This window comes from Sitophilus oryzae, unplaced genomic scaffold (assembly GCF_002938485.1).
Source record: "Sitophilus oryzae breed Bouriz unplaced genomic scaffold, Soryzae_2.0 scaffold_1639_pilon_pilon, whole genome shotgun sequence".
Taxonomy (NCBI): domain Eukaryota; kingdom Metazoa; phylum Arthropoda; class Insecta; order Coleoptera; family Curculionidae; genus Sitophilus; species Sitophilus oryzae.
Window position 1 is genome coordinate 174,847 of NW_022146324.1, and position 20,263 is coordinate 195,109.

At 32.4% G+C, this 20,263-nt stretch overlaps 1 protein-coding gene across 1 annotated transcript in view; it reads left to right on the forward strand.

Moving 5' to 3' along the window:
- Positions 1-19,161, forward strand: part of LOC115880654 (ATP-binding cassette sub-family A member 3-like) — a 71,176-nt gene extending 52,015 nt beyond the window's left edge. Inside the window, exons 11-19 of the mRNA XM_030897933.1 lie at positions 594-811; positions 3,797-3,954; positions 4,019-4,110; positions 6,778-7,121; positions 9,010-9,258; positions 11,819-12,095; positions 13,485-13,610; positions 14,526-14,777; positions 18,624-19,161. Of these exons, the coding sequence (XP_030753793.1) occupies positions 594-811; positions 3,797-3,954; positions 4,019-4,110; positions 6,778-7,121; positions 9,010-9,258; positions 11,819-12,095; positions 13,485-13,610; positions 14,526-14,777; positions 18,624-19,009 (2,102 nt within the window). The 3' untranslated portion in view covers positions 19,010-19,161. The remainder of the gene's footprint in view (positions 1-593; positions 812-3,796; positions 3,955-4,018; positions 4,111-6,777; positions 7,122-9,009; positions 9,259-11,818; positions 12,096-13,484; positions 13,611-14,525; positions 14,778-18,623) is intronic.
- Positions 19,162-20,263: the final 1,102 nt, after the last annotated feature.

Below are 20,263 nucleotides of genomic sequence, written 5' to 3' on the forward strand. Positions count from 1 at the left end.
GTTCTGAAACACACTGTACATTTCAAAATAATTTTAAATTGTCCACATTACCTCCCTACATATGCCCATAAAATATTTTGTTTCTACATCTTTCCGTTTTCGTATAATCAACCGAGGCGAATGAGGTGCGCCACCCTGTATATTTTCTTTTAATCAAAATATTTTAGGAAACAAAAATAAATTAATTATAAATATATAAACAGTTATTATTTACAAAACTCACCTTTTTAACAGCATTTAAGGGACATAAAGGGCCATTACTACAGCTTTTCCATTCAAAATATTCTAATAAGGTTGCGATGAGGTTTATGCAACGGCTGTTAAGCTGCTTCGGTATCTTGTAAACTTAATATTAAGAGTGTAGAACCTATTAAAATATTCTACGTTTTCACACTGGTTAGAGGCCGGATAAGATCGGTTATCTCAAGAATAACAGTCGATTTATGTTTAAAGTGTTCAGAAAAAAAATGACCCCCTAATGAAAATTATTACCAATAAAATTACCATTCGAAAGGCGACGGTGGCGCCGTTTTTTCTCGATCGCATGGTACTACCTATATTTTAATTTAATTATTTTTTTTTGTATTTTCTAGGCAGGACCTTATTACTAACCACGCATTTTATGGATGAGGCTGACCTACTAGGTGACCGTATAGCTATCATGGCCGGTGGGGAACTGCAGTGTTGTGGTACCAGTTTCTTCTTGAAAAAGAAATACGGAGCTGGATACCATCTTATAATGGACAAGTCGATTCAGTGCGACCCCAATAATGTAACTCAACTTTTAAGAAGACACATTCCTGGAATTTCCGTAAGTATGTTTTATACATATATCAAGTAAATGTTTTATTAATATATTTTAAGAGGAATTTCAATTAAATGTAAAGAACAAAGAAATTTCAAAGGAGGAATTACTGTTTATAAACAACAATATACTATATGATCGAAATACACGCAGAGCTGCAAGCTCACAGAAAACTTAAGCTTTTTTTATTTAAATCATTTTAATGACTTAGGGCACTTTGTTTTAAGTTGTTTTTTTAAAGCTGACTTAAGACTTAAAATTTAAGTCTTTTTCAAAATGACTTGTGATTTAAATCTTTATTCCGAAATAGAAAAGAATTTAATTCCTTTTAGAAAAGTCTTAAACTAATCAAAATTTAACAAAAACTTAGAAGAAAATTCGTGGGGATAGCGGTCTGAAGGCAAAAATTAAACAATTTTTTACATACACCAAGCTTTCGGAAATTTTATTTCCTTTTTTTTACTTGATTATTTTCTATCCCCAAGAATTTTCTTCTAAGTTTTTGTTATAATTGATCGGTCAAGACTTCCTCTTTGTACAAAAAATTTAAGTCTGTTTATAAAAGATTTAAGTCATTTCCAAAAAACAATCATAAAATGATTGTCTTTTCAAAAGGGTATTTTCATTTTAAAAGACATATGTGGAGTTCTACCTCGAAAAGCAGCTACAATAATTTCTCTGATGTTGTAGACAATAGTTGGTCGAGTTTTGTAAACACTGTCTTTAACATATCCCCGTAAAAAAACAGACCAGATAAAATCAAGAGCATTTAAGTATTCTATAATTGGTGAATGCACAATCTATTCACCAATTAATAGAATCATATCCATTCTTTCTGATGTAGGATAAGTTTACATTTTCGACAAATTTCTGAGAATTTTTTTTGTTTTTTTTTGTAGTTGACACAAAATAATAACTAGTTGTTAAAGTTGGACTAATTAGACAGCTATGTCGAAGTAACGTCAGACATATCGCAGCCACCTAGATTTTATCAAATAATAAAGATCTACTCAGATCAAATCATGTAAATGAAAATATCTAGGAAAATCTTTGTTTGAGGGGTAGGCAACCTTAATAGTATTTTGAAGAAACATGAATTCTCCATTGAATATCGGAATAATATACTGGGTGTTCCATTTAAAATAAAAGAGTGACATGTTTTTAAAGGTGACCAATGTTCAATATTAATTTTGTCTCACTCTGTATAATTTTTTGGATCGAGTTTTAATTCGATAGTTAATTTAACTACATATTAGGCTATACCGGTTAAATTCCAATTTAGGTAGCTTTTATTGTAATTTAAAAATTGTTTTTTATTTCTAGAAAATGTTAAATATGTCAAAAACCTTAAATTTTAGTCATATACTTCTCTTATAAAACTCACCTTTATTTTTCTCCCAGAATTCGAAAATCAATTAATATATAGGGTGTTCCTTTACAAAAAAACACAATTTTGATATGTAACTTTTTTTGGGGACACCCTGTAGAACTCTCTATATTTTTAAAAAGTGCTCTCAATTAACCTACATATGCTTACAAAATTTCATTTCAATACAAACTATCGTTCTCCTTGGAGTCTCCGCGGCGTATGAGAGGCGCCACCCTGTACAGTGCTTTTATTTAACTGTGAACATAGGCGTCAATCATTGTAATTTGTAAATCACTCTCCGGTTATCAATCCATAACAAACCTTTTATCATCCATTGATGAAATACAGGCAATAATAAAAATAGGCAATACTGTTTTTTTTTGTGCCGAAAAATACATAAAATGGAATTCAAAATATTTTTTTTTCATCGAAATTCATCGAGTTTTTGGTATTTTTTGAGCTAGAACTATTGTTAGATATAAGTGCTAAAAGTGGTATTTTATTTTGTGAGAAGGGAAGCTTGGGACACGACGCCGAAAGCGGAATATCCCTTCCCTTCGAACAAAATAAAAGCACTTTTAGCACACATATCATACACTATTTTTTCTACAAACAAGTTTATTATTATATTGCTCGTATATATCAAGGTATTATTACTTTTTACGTTAATGAATAATTCATAATATATTCTGAAATCAAATTAATTATGAAGTTTATGGATGCTAGGGTAATTGTTATCGCTTCAGTGTTAAAAGTAAATCACGTGACTTACTTTTAGCACCAGTGCTAAAAGTAAATGACTTTTACCATCAGTGACGTAATGTCACATTTGAGGCACTGACAGCATGCGTTAAAAATTACATTTTTACTGACGTTTGTAGAAAAAATATTTTAAAACAAAAAATAGTATTTGTATTGGTTGCATACTATTCATACAAATCCAATGCATTGACTGTTTCGCTTTAAAAATGAACATACTTAGCAAAATAGCATTTCACTGTGTTAAGCCCTATATTTACAGTTAAAATAAAACCACGGTATTCGATGACATCTATCTGTAATAGATACGTATAAATTACTACAAAATCGGTTAAATTTTATAAAAAAACATTTTTACACACAACATATTTTTGTATTTGTAGTGGTTCTGAAAATTAACCGTTTTATTTTATGTGGTTTTAGTCTTATGTGTATCTATAATAAATTAATAATATGATACTTAATTAGAAAATCGCTTAATTGGTAATACAAGAAAATTAATATTAACATTTAAAAAAGGTACTTAAATTGAATGCTTGTTGCCCTGAGTTGACGGTAATTATATTGATTTAAATCATTCTACTAATTTAACTTGCAGATCATCACGATTTAAGTCAAAAATATAGACTAAGTCATGAAAACGACTTAAATAACGTTATATTGATTTAAGTCTTTACAAAAATGACTAGTCAAAGACTTAAACTTAAGCCATTTAAACTTTATGTTGAATTTGACTTAAGACTTAAATAATTTTGATTTTAGAAATGACTTAAGACGTCTTAAGTCTTTTTAAAACTCACTTGTTACAGCTTCGAATACAACCTAAATTCTCTGAAACCTAAAAAATGTTTTTAATATTTTAGATTCACACTAACATCGGGTCGGAACTTACATATCTTCTAGTAGAAAGCCAGTCTTACATTTTCGAGAAAATGCTGAAAGACTTAGAAGATCACAGTAGGCAGCTCGGTATCAATAGTTATGGGATTTCATTAACAACCTTGGAAGAAGTTTTCATGAAGTAAATTTACTTAAATAACAACTCGGTTCATAATAACACTAATAATTATATTTTATCTGTTTAGAGTAGGAGCTGATCATGGGCAAGAAGAACTATATAATTCAAGCGAAAAAGAATTAAATGGAAAAATTCATTTGGAGAATCCTCAGACAAAAGGTTAGCCTAAGATATTTTGTATTCAAATAAAAAAATATTTCCTAGTACGTGTATAAATACAATTTTGGTATTAACTTTTAACCGTTCGCTAAGGTTCTTGACAGTAATAGTGACATATGAACTTGAATTATTGGATAATCTTCTATATTTGTGCAATATATAATAATAAAAATCATATAATGGAAAATAAATTTCTTGCAGTTTTTAGGTATATAATAAAATTATATAAGAGTTTCTTGCCTTGAACTGCTAATATAGAAATTAATTCCATGCTGTGTTCGACTTAATGTGGATCAACCTGCTCTCACTACCGGTTTCGGGGCCCTACTCCATCATCAGGTGAGCTTGGGTCGTTTTCACAAAATGTCGAGCACAGCACAGAGTATATAAATACGACTTGTCGTAAAGTAGCGGTAAGATATTAGTTCAAGGCAAGACTCTTATATAATTTTATTATATACCTAAAAACTGCAAAAAAATTATTTTCCATTATATAATTTGGGCTAGCCGAAAAAAGCCTTTATTTACTATCGATAGTTGTTCCCCTAGGAGATGCAAGACCTTGTCGTTGGTGGGGAAGCTCCTGGTCAGGTGCTGGGGGGAATCCCCTCTAGCACTTGGCTTGGACTAAGAAGCATCTCACTCGTCGTCTTGTCTCTGACTGTAGTGTCGTGGCCAGGGAATTGCACCAAGACATATAACGATACCGGGCGGGGCTACGGACAGCCTCAACCTTGGGGCACCGGGGGGCACCCCATTGTATTTTACCCCTTACTTCTACATGCGGGGCTCTGTAGAAGTGGACCGACTGTCCCTAGCGACTCATAGGAATACTATGAGATCTGGTAATAATAGTAATAAAAACATCACCGGTGAAGCTGTGGGGAAACCCCCTAGCGACACTGAGAACAGTAATAATGAAAGTTCCAAGAAGCCAAACCCAAAGAGAACTACAGGAGAGGTGGCTGACACTTGCGTGAGACCATCCTCCGCAAGTGGCATACATGCTACCACCTCCAAGGGTCGGGAGCCTACCTCCTACCTCTAAACCCAACAGGCGACACAAGCTACCGTTTCGTCTACCCGGCCTGGGTCGTAGCTCCTCGACTGTGGGGGACACGGGTCTCCGTAAGAAGTCCTGGGACTCTATGATGAGTTATAACTCAAAAAAGGGGGACACAATAGATCTCTAAGGTCGCAGAGATTAACCCCCCTCCCACTTATTCTAATTCTAAAATCGATAGTTGTGCCTCGGTGGTACGAAAGTACTATCATTGCACGCAGGCCGCTATCTCGCGATGCGGAACTTAATATCTTACCGCTACTTTACGACAAGTCGTATTTATATACTCTGCGCTGTGCTTGACATTTTGTGGAAACGACCCAAGATGATGGGGTAGGGCCCCGAAACCGGTAGTGAGTGCAGGTTGATCCACATTATGTCGAACACAGCATGGAATTAATTTCTATATTAGCAGTTCAAGGCAAGAAACTCTTATATAATTTTATAATAAAAATCTATAGCCACAAGTTGTAAATATAGTTTCTAGTTCTACAAAGTCTAAATAAAGTTCTAAATAAAGTCTTTGATCTATAGTCACAAGTTCTAAATGAAGTTACAGACATTTTAGAAAGCTATCTATATTTTCTAAAAAGATTAGTTTCATAATTGAAAATATTGTGATTCACATTTTCTTAAAAATAAATATACCGTCACAGATAACATAATGTTCTATAGATCATACCAAATAAACTTTTAATGACGTGATTAAGCTTGACAAGCACAGTGTTGCCCACTTTTACATATTTTATTTTAATCAAAATATTTTAGGAAACAAAAATAAATTAATTATAAATATATAAACAGTTATTATTAACATCAACAAAACTCACCTCCTTAACAGCACTTAAAGGACATAATGGGTCATTACTATCGCTTTCCCGTTCAAAATATTCTAATAAAGTTGCGATGAGTTTTTTACGGCTGTTAAGTTATCTTGTACACTTCGCACTAAAAGAGGTTCTAAAATGAACAATGTTTGACTGCAAGGTTTACTAGTAAAAATATTTAAACTTAAAGTATCACAACACAATTCATTTAAACCAAAAGCCCGTAATACAAAACTAAAGTGTCAAAACCAATGACAGTGTCAGGAAATAAATAAACAAATGTGGCAATTTGTCATTTTCTACACCAGAGCTACCACCTGAATCCCCAGCGGAAAATTTAAATTCTAGTTAGTCAGCTCGTTAACTATGGTTGGCCACAATGAAGTCAAAAATCGTGCCCTCGATTACGTAACTAAAAGTTTAGTTGGTATAGCTTAGTTTGTTTACATATAACCAAACTTTATTTAATTAAAAGAAAAGAGAAACAGGAATTTTATTATATTATTGGCATTTGGTATTAAAAATATCGTTTAGCAATGCCTTGAAGCTGCAACCGACGTTTAACAGTAGCAGTAAATCACGGACAAGTTAACTGTGAAAAGAATCACTTCATAACATTAATAATAATAACATAAACTCGAAAATTATCAAAAAGGTTAAAATTCACACTCATAAGTTATTTACAGAGCCAATAAAAAAATCATCACAGGTTTACTACTCTACCCTCTATTAGCTCTGATACATTTTGATTTGATAATTTTTAAATATTTCTTTCAGTTGATATTGATCTAGCTCCGAAACCAATCACATCCTTCGACTTCTTCCTCAATCAATTCATGGCGATGACAATGAAGAAAATCTTGTCGACCTACAGATCCTGGATTCTCCTGGCCATCCAGATTTTTATGCCGGTCATTTTTCTGATAATCGCCATAGTCGTCGTGCGTCAGCAATCAAACTTTGGCGACCTCCCTGCGATGCCCCTTACCTTGGACAGATTCGACAATCCTACTGTTCTAATGGAGTATAGCGGAAACGATGAATACGTCCAGCAATATGAGAATGTCGTAGGGTCTGTGTACGAGAAAGTGGACAACATTACCTCGACCATGCTCGATTTAGTAAGTTTTATGGGTTTACGAATGTATAAAATTATTTTTTTTCAAACGTCACAAAAGTATTATTTTTTGAGACAATATAAAAAAAATAATTTTTTTCCATAGTAACTGTTAAAATTGCCTTATATCTATCAAAAATAGTAGATAAAATAGTACTTTAACCGCAAGGGTAGATTAAATGATACTTTAACAGCCAGGATAGGTTAAAAACTTTATTTCTTCTCGCACGTTTTTTAATTGCTTCCATTTTTGAAAATTTTTGTATTCCTTTTCATATGTTATTCGGGATTTAAATGGAAGTAGTTTGGATATGACGTTTGTCGCCTCAGTCTGAATATCTGTTGGTAAATTACTTATATCGTTTTGAGCCATTTCTGGCTCCAATTCAATCAGCATTCGACACGAAAAAGAATTAAAAAATATTGACTCAAAACTGACAACTAAAGAGACAGCATTATTTATTTGTCAGATTACATAAAAACCAACGCCAACCCAGCACAATACTTTTTCTACTCGTAATAAATTCCTTGAAATAATAATTTCTGAATATTTTTTTAAAACGTAACTGTTTTATACACGACGATAAAATTGCATTATCGTCTCCCGAAATTAATTCACGAGCGATAAAATCGCGAGTCTTTTCGGTCGACGATAAAATACCATTTTATCGTCTTGTATAAAAAATAACTATTAACACCTAGGCATAAAAGTAAAGCACTTTTACGCCTAAGCATAAAAGTAGGAAAATATTAAACTGACATAAAGTGTTAAATTCAACAAGCGTAACCACAGTTTCTCGATATATAATTACATACAAGGTATGACTTTTAAATCTTTTTATATTATTTGAAAGGTTTGAAATTGTTTAAAAAAGTATTTGTGCCGTTTGAAAAAAAGAGCATGTTCTATTCGGAGTAAAAATGACTCTTCGTACCTCGGCTGTATGTCGGAAACCTATGAGTTGAACTGGTAATAAACCCGTTTTGTGAAGTAAGTGCAAATATTTTAAAGCGTGTTGTTAACATATTTTCATTTTTAACATGTTAACATTTTATGTTAACATATTTTCTCTTTATCATTTTTAAAATAAATTGAAAATAACAAAGTTATTTAACTTTGAAAATAAATAAAATCCAACATTTTGAGAACCGCCGGCGATAACCGGCTGTTCAGCTTATTTAGACGCCCTGTGTTGCCAGATGGCCCAAGAAGTATATGCAAAAACAAATCGCAAAACTCCACACCATCCGAAGTGTTTTGCAGACGTACGTATTTTTTTTTAAAGTTGTGTTAATTATCAAAAACAAAAATTAAAAAAACTTACCCACAACATAAAAAAGAATAATTGGGGTAATAACAGTGACAATCGTTTTATCACAATACTATACTTAATTAAAATACACATGCAGTTCACTTCATTGCATTTCTTGAATGCATGTTATAATAATTACTAAAGTACCAGTCTTAATTTCTAACAAATTAGTTTGTTAGAAACACACTACTTGTTTCTAGAATTATTAGCAATAGACACTGATATGATTAAAATTATTACTCAGTTAATAAATTTGCAATTTTTTGTGTAGAAATGTAAAATTATAGCCCATAAAAATATGTTGAATACGGATAATGTAGGAGATGGCAACACTGCAAGGATTAGATACACCGTTGAGAAATCTCAGGTGAATAAACAAGTGGCACTAAAAAGTTTTTTAAAATTTCCCAGAAAATTTCAAGAAAAATATAAAATTCAACAATTCTTGGGTGATTCTAGGGTCGAGATATACTACCAATTAAAATACTTGCACTTATTTCTGAGACACCCAGTATAGTGTATATATACAAAATAAAATTTGTTGTTGTAAGAGACATATTTTTTTCATTATATTTATAGACAGCAAGAACACCAGTTACAGCTAGAAGAACCTACGTTGTAGGAGCAGGCTTCGAAGCAATTGACAGCAGCAATAGTCTTAGTCAAATATTTGACGTTAATTTCACTGCCTATTTTAACAACGACCCATACCACACTCCCGGAGTTACGCTAGGACTAGCACTAGACACCATGTTTAAGAAAGCACTGAACAGTGATAGTGGTATTCGGTTTTTCAACCACCCTATGCCTTACAATGCACAGTCAAGAGTAAGTATAACCTTTTTCTCTAATAAAAGAAAATATTCAACAAATTCTATTTGTTATTAATTAACGGGTAATACTAATTTTACTGTTTATTATGCACTTTTTGAGTCGCACCTCAGGTATGCCCTTCCATTCTGCGGTACGTGTTGTGCGACTCAATTTGACCGCATTTTTAAGCTCCAGAAGGGAGCTGTTCAATATTCAATGGGATTAAAGAGCAGAACTCATTGCCAGGACTTTTTTAAAAAATTAAAAATAATAACTCTTCCTTCTTTATTTATATTTGAATCCGTTTTGCATAATACGTAAGCATGTATCAGCTTCTCAAGAACGGCCATTTCACACTTATCCACTCAGGAACGCGAAGCAAGATCTTTATCTACCTACCCCACGCTCAGAGTTAGTTAAAAGTTCAATATTATACAACTCGAAAAAAATGCACGATCACCTATCATTTGAAATCAAATCCATAACATCATTTTCTTCATTTCGCAAAGCATTGAAATCTTATTTACTAGACAAGGCTTTCTACGCCGTAAATGACTTATATTTTGATAATCGAATTTGATCTTGTAAACACTGGTCTAATGTTTATTGATGGTATTGTCGCTTTTTTCATTATTATGTATGTTAGTACCTAGGTATGTGAATTCTGTACATGATTTTATTTTGTTTCCGTTTTCCATTTTTAGGTCTTGTCCTTTGTTGCCCACGCATAGATATTCTGTCTTTTTTAAATTTATTTGTAAACCCCATCTATCATACTCCTCATTTAATTTTCTAAACATGTACTCAATGTCATATACATCGTATTACTTGATCGTCGGCGTAGTGAATGGTATATATTGTTTTATTTTCGAGTGGTATGCCCATTCCACTACATTTTCGTCTCCATTGTTCCAATGCTGCATCTAAGTAAATATTGAATAAAATTGGAGATAGACCACATCCTTGTCGAAGGCCCTTACTTATATTAAATGATGTTGTGAGTTCGGCTCCAATTTTAACTCGTGCTAGCGGGTTCTTGTAGATTTCCTTTATTGCTTTTATTAGGGTAATATTTATTGGTGACCGGTTGAGTACGTGAAAAAGTTGTTTTATTGGGATAGAATCATACGCTTTGGTTAGGTCTACAAAAATCATGTGTATCTCTCCACCTATAGCTAACACTTTTTCACTCAGTTGTGTTATGCAGAAAATATTATCTACCGTTGAGCGACCGGCTCTGAAACCCGACTGCTCTTCTGTCTGGTACAAATCATAGTCATTTGTTATTAATGTGCTAAGTATTTTGCCATAGAGTCTATACAATGAACAGTTAACAGAAATACCTCTATAATTCTCACATATGTTAATTGCGCCTTTTTTGTGTATTGGAGTTATCCATCCTTCGTTCCATTCCTGTGGTATTTGTTGACCATTGATACAATTTTCAAAGAGTGTTTTAATAATATTGTGAAGTTTTGGTGTGCAAAATTTTATTAATTCATTGGGGATTCCTCCTGGGCCGGCTGATCTTTTATTTTTAAGTTGGGTAATTGCCGTTTTTAATTCGATATTAATTTTTTCACCTTCTAAATTAAATGGTAGTTCTTCTGGTTGTAATTTATATTCATTTCTGTGTTCATTTAACATTTTTTCGAAATATTCCTTCCAGCTATCTTCTAAGTTTTAGCTTGGTCTTCTTATTATTTCGAATGGAATTTATGAATTTCCACGATTCTGATGTTCATCTTCCTCCTATGTAGCTTTCTAACTCTTGGCGTCGTTTTTCCCATTGGTTATTCTTCTCTTCCAAAATTATCTTCTTAAATTTTGCTCTTTGGTGTTTATAAGCTAAGTAATCCGCATCTTGTTTAGTTTGTAGCCATTTGAAGTACAATTTTTGTTTTTGGTTTTTCTGCTCCTGTAAGTTATTATTCCACCAAAATTTTTTGTTGTTGTTGCATGCTGTTTGTTCTCCCAATGCCTCCATAGCGGCTGCATTTATTGCCGATTTTATGTGTTCATATATCATTTCTGTCGTTTCATTTGCAAAATCATCTCTCAATTTTTGATCTAGTCTTTGTTGATATAATTTCTTAGTACTTTCATCGTATAGACTGTTCAGATTATATTTAATTGTATTGGTCGAGCTAGTTTTTGTTGCTTCATTTATATTTTCTCTCTGTCTCCTATATGGCATTCTTATCTCCCCTTTTACTAAATAATGATCACTTCCACACTCAGGACCTCTGCAAGCTCTAACATCATTAATTTTAAGATTAGTTTTTTGTTTCACTATGAGGTAGTCAATAATTGATTTTAGGTGTCTTGTTTCTTGTCTCCAAGTAAATTTGTGAATGTCCCTGTGTGCAAAGTATCCGTTCATGATCTTTAATTCGTGTTGTTCGCATAGATTAATTAATTAATTAGTAGTTTGTATAATGTTTTTTTATTTATTAGTTATTTGTATAATGTTTTGTATTCTCTTTTGTTTGTTTGTTTGTTTACTTTACCTTTGTCTACAAATTGTAAAATTTTTTGACAATAAGGGCATTTATTTATTTATATTTTTTTTCAGATGAGTCAAATAACATTAGGAAACAATATGGGTTTCCAATTGGCTTTCAACATAAGCTTTAGTATGGCCTTCGTATCTTCGTTCTATATATTATTTATCGTTCGAGAACGAGTCTGCAATTCGAAACATCTACAGTTTGTCTCTGGAGTAAAGGGATACGTTTTTTGGCTGAGCACTCTTTTATGGGATTTCGTCACATTCCTGATCACTGCCCTGGCTTTGGTCATCACGTTGCTGTGTTTCCAAGAGGACGGATTTAAAACTGCCAGTGATATAGGTTAGATTTTTTGACCATAATGTTATCAAAAAATAAACTGAAAAGTAGACACTAAATAGAATTATGACAAACAAATTTAAAATATGCGTTAAACATTTACAAATTATGTAGACCGCGAATTATTTTTTATAAAACTGGTCAAAATGTACCTATATTAGGGTTGGTAAGGTCTAAGTATGGGTCGATATTTCCGTTTGTAAGAAGAGCACAGTGCATTGAAAATGTACTGAACAAAGAGAGAAGAGTAAAAACTTTGCCAAGCGTATGAAATAAACCGAGAAGCTGTACACATTGCTTGAGACGTGGAACGGGATATGACAACACGGTCAGGCCGCATAAAGAGAAAATTAAAATTTAAATCCAGTATCTACTTATAATTTTAGGGAAGGATGTACGTACATCATGCTTTCAACTTCACGATTTAATTACGCCTCGTTATACCTTAATTGTTTATTTATTACCGAATTGTTGTAATTTTCGTTATAGCTTGTAAATTACTAAATTCAAGTTAGAAACTAAACAACGACTCTAAAATGCCGTGCTTTTGGTAAAAATAAGTGGAATTAAGTTGGTACTAGACAGTGGCCGGCGCTATGAGAACTCTGAATTCAAAAATCGATATCTCGAAATCCATTAGAAATAATTGATTGTAGGGTTTAATAAAAAAATTATTAATGTTTCTGCTATATTTTCTTCACACAATATGTGAAAATCTTTAAAAACAAAGAAGTTACACGATTACTGAAAATACCATGCACTAAAACTTGATGGATACGTTTTTTTTTTTAATTTTTGAATGGAAAAAAAGAAGCCTATCAATTTTTTTTCCATTTAACATCTTGTCTAAGATCCAAAATTCAAAATAAAAAAAATAAAGTTGAATTTTCAAATTACCGCGATTATTGACATTTTGTTGTTATGAAAAAAATGGAAAACGATATTCTTAACTCGATTTCAGATTCCCATATCTTTCCGAAATAAAAACTTCTAGACTTCTAGACTAAAAATTAATGTCTTTCGACCAGGGAAGGACGCATCTCTATCACACTGACTTAATAAGATCCCTATGCGATTCTCTTCCACACATGTAAATACCGACCCAATACCAAGACTCGCCAGAGCGGTATAACAGTTTACATAAATATATACGTTATATTATGTTTACAATGTAACTAAAATTTTACATTTACCGTGAATATAAAGTCTGTCTAGTGAGAAAAGACGGCATTCAAAAATTACACGACATATAAATACTAACGGTGAATCGTGTACCATGAAATTATGCATAGATTAAGATATTAACAATTATAATTTTAAATATTCAAAAGTCATTAAGATAAAAAACGATGTTAAGGAATTAAACCATTAATTAAGCAATACGGTTTTTAGGTAGGATATTTGTTACTTTGGTGTATTTTGGCTGGAGCATGCTGCCTATGATGTATATTGCCGGATACTTTTTCGATATACCATCGACAGGATATACAAGGATGACTTTATTCAGCATTTTTACAGGTAGATATAAAATGAAATAAATGACCAATGAATAGTGTTACAGATAAAAATCAGCATTTTTATATTTTCTACGGATGCGATTGAAACTTACTGTGTAAGGAATTAAGCATTTTACTTCACATTTCATATTTAAGAATAATATAAAGTTAGCCAACTACTTATAAAATAAATAAAATATATTTAAAAAGAAACACCAAAAGCAGAACTCGCGTAATTAAAATTCTTATAATTTAAAAATTGTTAAGAAAATAGTCAATCAAAACTGACAAAAAAGGTTGTCAATGACGACGCTTTGGTTTTCATTATTTCCTTCTACTTTTGACCACCTTTATTTGCTTTATATGGTTACAATCCTAACAGGCTTTTTATGACCTGTTTTTTGTGTTTGTATTCTTCCTGCAATTTATAATCAAACTTCGGTTTATGAATTTGGAAAGTGGGTTTAAGTAATTTATGACAAAAACACTTCCTATCTAGACCCGTCGACCATAGAACTCATCGGCAAAAGTCTTGCACCTCGTTACTATTTTAATAAAAAATTACATTTCAAACTAATTTTTCGTGCAAATCAATAGATGCTAAAGTTATGTTAAAAAATAACACAAAAAAGGGAAAACTTTCACCAAGTTTAATAATATATTTTGCCAAAATACAAAAAATGCAAATTTCATAAAGAAAAATGTTTGACAAAAAAGAGAAAATAAATAAATAATTCTGACAAAATTAAGGTTACTAATATAAAGTGTGACACATATTAAGGTATTTGTACACATAGCCACAACAATATGCTATGCAAAGAAATAAATTTATCTGGGGGTGCATGACTTTTGCCGATGAGTGTATTAGCAATGACAAGTCAAAGGTGCTCACTTTTGTTATTATTTTCGAAATTTTTTACTATTAATGTTTAATTAGGTGTGGCTGCTTATCTAATAGTCCAGGTACTGTCAACTCCCGACCTAGGATTGGAACATATCGGCAATACACTGAACTGGATATTCCTGGCCGTTCCACACTATTCTTTGGCAACGGGGATTCGTGATATTTACACTTTGTACTTTTACAACAAAATCTGCAAAGAACTCTACGCAAACTGCCAATTAGTTACACCAGACATTTCCTATGACGAGTGCATAGATAATGTCGGAGCACAATCCTACTGTGCAGGTAAATTTGAATTAATTAGTATAGTTTGTCCAGCGAAAGAGAGTATATGACAATGACAATTGTTCAAAAAAATATTTTTTTTTTCAAACGGCACAGAAGTATTAATTTTTGCGACGTGATTGACAATATCAAAAAATCATTTTAACGCCTTGGCATAAAAGTAAAGCACTTTTACGCCTAAGCATAAAAGTACGAAAATATATTATTAAACTGACAGTCTGAAGTGTCAAATTAAACGAGCGTAGCCATAATTTCTCGATATACAATTACATACAGGGTAATTATTTTTTGAGATGATGAATTTTAAATATTTTTATGTTATTTGGAACGTTTGAAATTGTTTAAAAAAATATTTGTGGCGTTTGAAAAAAAATAGCATGTTCTATTCGGAGTAAAAATGACTTTTTGTGGCTCGCCTGTATGTGTCAATTGTACAGCCTCGCTATGATAAGTGTCATTTTTACTCCTAATAAAATAATATACTATTTTCTGGAATTTTTTATATAGAGGGTCCGACAATAATGTGTCTCTAGAATAAAAAACTTGAGAATTTTGTGCAAACCTAAAGTAGGTATGTACCGGGTGACCAATTAAGAATGGACGCCGGCTGTATCTCAGAAACTACTTATCGTATAACTTTGGGAAAAAATTCGAATAGGTAAATCGACCAAGAGAAATCGCTGGATATTACTTTCAAGTTCGAAAAGTGCCCGCTAGGGGGGCGTTTCTCTAATAGCCAATCAGAAAACAGGGTTTTCCTCAAAAATATGCAGGTGGACAGGTATTTTAAATATTACTATTGTAATCATCGATAAATTTGTATTTTTTTTGATATAGAGTATTTTGCTCTATCTCATAAAATAAAGTGGTGGGGGAATGTTAAACTTGCGTAAGGATAACTCTGGTTTGGGTTGCGCGATTTAAACAAACTAGGGCTCGTTTAAAAGAGCTTTTCTTCCTTAATGATCTCCAGTATAAATTTTGTTACCACAATTTTTTTCGTGGTAGCTAGAGGGCGCTGTTTGACATTATAACAGATATTGCGCTTTTGCGTAAAAAAATTAGATAGGAGGCTATATTTTCCTTTGCACAGTTAAATAGAGCACACAATTTCCAAAATATCAGCGCAAAGCGCAACTTTCTATCTTTCTCTCTTTCTATCATGTTAGGCTGCCGCTTAGGATTATATGGTCTAAAAATTATAGTAGTAGGCTAGGAAACAAAAAGTGGTAATTTGGTTACGTCAAAATATCAAAACGTTTAAGTTCAGTTTTCATGCATCCGAATTTCGGGCGTTTTCTTAAAAAAATGACGTCATAATTATTTAAACGTGTTTATGTAACATTATCATCCATCCATATAATTTTTACCAATTTCTTGGTTAATTATACGTAGGTAGATTCAGATTAAAATGTCCGAAAGTCGGAGAATCAATAATTTTATTAAAATTTCTAGGAGTTTTGTGCCGCCATATTGTTTTTAACAGAAAAAACCGCCGAATTTCGTAGGGTCGAAAACTAGGGGTTTATTCATATAACGTCATTTAGTTATTAATCCAAGTTCGTCCTTGATTTCACTTGTTTTCGTGTTATTTATTATTATATTATAAAGTTTATGTCGTTTGGGTCACTTTTCATATAGCACCGAACGAGGGTGCGAATCTTAACAATATGCACTACTGCTCCAATTCTACCCTTGATGCAAGTAGTTTAGCACCCCAAGACCATTGATCGGTAAATGTTTACGCAGGAATTCTAGGATGGCGAATGATTGGACTTTTTTAATTATCTGAATGAAATGAGCTATCCATAATTTCTAAGAAATAATTTGCCAGTTTTGTTAGAGGATCCATCATCAAAATTGCAACAAATGCAATTTCATCAGCATAAATGCCATTGGTGTAGTTGAGGCAGTGGTGCCGCTTATTTTGCTATGAATGTGTGGGGCTTCTTGGATACCCCTTACTTTAGTAGATAGAGACGCTGGAGCGGCATATTTCCATGGCCAGCTCGGTCATCGGATACAATATGCCTGGGTTTTAATTTATGGGATCGAATCAAGAACGAAACATGGATAGATAATAATTAAACGGTATTAAAATGAAATTAAAATATATGTTTTGATATTTTGACGTAACCAATTTACCTCTTTTTGTTGTCCTAGCCTACTACTATAATTTTTAGACTATATAAACCTAAGCGGCAGCCTAACATGATTTGTTCTCTTAATATCTCCGGTTAGAGAGAAGAAAGAAAGTTGCGGTTTGTGCTGATATTTTGGAAACTTTGTGCTCTATTTAACTGTGTAAAGAGAAATATAGCTTCCTATTTAATTTTTTTACGCAAAAGCGCAATATCTGTTATGATGTCAAACAGCGCCCTCTAGCTACCACGAAAAAAATTGTGGAAACAAAATTTATACTGGAGATTATTAAGGAAGAAAAGCTCTTTCAAACGAGCCCTAGTTTGTTTAAATTGCATAACCCAAACCAGAGTTATCTTTATTTTAATAAAAGCAAGTTTAACCTTCCCCCACCACTTTATTTTATGAGATACAGCAAAATACTTTATATCAAAAAAATTACAAATTTCTCGATGAGTACAATAGTAATATTTAAAGTACCTGTTCACCTGCATATTTTTGAGAAAAACCCTGTTTTCTGATTGGCTATTAGAGAAACGCCCCCTAGCGGGCATTTCTCGCACTAAAATTATTTCCAGCGGTTTCTCTTGGTCTATTTACTTATTAGATTTGTTTTCCCAAAGTTATATGATAAGTAGTTTCTGAGATATAGCCGGCGTCCATTCTTAGTTGGCCACCCGGTACTAGGATGTATTTCAGGAAAATATTTTAACTTCTATAGAGTGGCTCAAAAAAATGTTGTGGAGTGGATCGGTATAAGTTTTTTTAATGGAACACCCTATATATTATTACATTTTTGGCTTCCTTTCTGATCACTTTATACAATCCTAAGATATGAGTAAATATACCGTATGATCGAGAAAAAACGGCGTCAAAGGCGGCTGGGGAATGACTATCGATGCTATTTTTGACGAGGTCGAACTCTGCTCAAAGTTAATTAAAATTCTTCTTCTTTTCACTTTAAAAATCTTCAAAAAAATTAAATTTTAATTAAAATGAATACTAAATGTAGAAAATCTAGAAGACAATAGTAAGTTTCCGGATACAGAAATCTATATCCAAAAAATATTTTTTTCTGATAATTTGAACTATACCAGTTTTAATTAATAAAAAATCTATATTAGGTAAATTCAGTAAATCGTAATTAATACTAAATGCGTCTTTAAAAGTAAAGAAGAGAAAAATCAAAAAGGCTCTAACCTAACAATCGCCCGTCCCAGTTCCAGGTATTTCGACTAAACTCTTAGAGTCTGCTTAGAGTTAACAAAAATCAGATTATTCTACTGTTAAAATGTATGGATTATCCTTTTGTAATTGTCTAATACAGACTAGACCCTTCAGATTTAGTAAAACTCTAGCTGTAAACCAGTTATGTGTGTTCATTACTATACATGGAAGAAGTATCATGTTTATCAACAAGGTTAATTGTAGGCCTTTAAATTTTGCTTAATATGGTCATATTTTGTAATATTCAACTCATAATTGTTGATATTTCTGGTGGATGATGTTCAATTTTATACATGTAAAAAATCGAAGTAAAAATAAAACTTCTACACCCTGTATCTCAAAACAAGCATTTTAGAGTTACTTTTTTACCTGCAAAAAATACTGCCGAAGTTTCCCGAATAAAATTCAGACCAAGCTGTATTATACATATAAAATCATTCTCGTTGAAACAAACTTACTCAAACTCTCTTTTTTCAGATTTAGATGAACACTATTTCAAATGGAAATCTCCGGGTATAGGAAGAAACCTTGTATATTCCTTCACCGTAGGTTTCGTACTACTCACCATCATTCTAATAATCGAATACAAGGTATTCTCACAAATCGCCTACTTCGTGAGACAAAGTACTTTCCCAAAGACCCACACCCCGTACCCGACGAAGATAGCGACGTCCATAACGAAAAGTCAAAATCCAAAACAGTTCCCAAGTGGAACTGTTCCACAATTACACCATGGTGGTACAAGACTTGACAAAGTATTACGGAAACTTCTTGGCCGTGAACGGGCTATGCTTGGGTATAAAAAAATACGAATGCTTCGGATTGTTGGGGGTGAACGGTGCCGGGAAAACCACCACCTTTAAGATGCTCACTGGAGATATCAGGATATCGAAAGGTGATGCTTAGGTCAACGGAAAGAGCATCAAACGACACGTGGAAGACGTTCAAAAGCTCATAGGTTACTGTCCTCAGTTCGACGCTCTGTTGGATGATATGACGGCAAGAGAAACGTTAATAATGTCTCCTTACTCAGGGGTATTCGCTACGAAAACTGTAATCTTATAGCGGAGAAGTTAGCTACGGACTTCGACTATTTTCGGCATTTAGACAAGAGAGTTAAGGAGCTGAGTGGAGGAAATAAAAGGAAGCTGAGTACTTCGATAGCTTTGATAGGAGATCCGCCAGTAATTTATTTAGACGAACCGACAACAGGTTAGTTTATTTCCATATTATTATAGATATATATATATATATATATATATATATATATATATATATATATATATATATATATATATATATATATATATATATATATATATATATATATATATATATATATATATATATATATATATATATATATATATATATATATATATATATATATATATATATATATATATATATATATATATATATATATATATATATATATATATATATATTTTAAATACAAAAAAATGTGTTTAAATAATAATTTTACTGTGAAGCTTCACTCAGAACCTATAAACTCACTGATAAATGCGCGCGGAATGTGCGCGGTGTCTTCACCGGCCGTCCCAACTGAACAACGAACAAACAAAGCGGAGCGTCGAAAAACCGACTGGAGATGGTTCGCCGCTAGCTGTTTGCGCGCGGAGACGCAAAACACGTGCTAATATAGGCGAATAGGTGCGCGCGTGACGCGCGTTCGCGGCGCAGCGTGCCAATGTGTACGTACCATAATAAGGAACATATTCACAAAATATAGATTTTTTATTTCTTTAAATTGATCAACAAACAAAGTTTTTACGTTATGTTTTCACTGTTATTTAAAAAAAACTACATTAGTTACATAAAACTACACATTTACTACTCGACATTTAAAAAACTACTTGTGACATGTAGTAAATGTAGTTTATTAATTACTACGTGTAGTTTAACAACTCTGGTTTCAATTAGCCGTGGAAGTTTGTTCACCTAATTTTAATGTAAGCATTCAGAACGTCATAATTAGTGGTAGTAATTTTCAATTAGTAAAAAAAGTTACTTTTGACTTTTTCACTAAGTATACCTCAAAATTTACGAGGAATGTCATTTTGGCCTTTAATTATCACCCGTCAAGAAAAATTTTG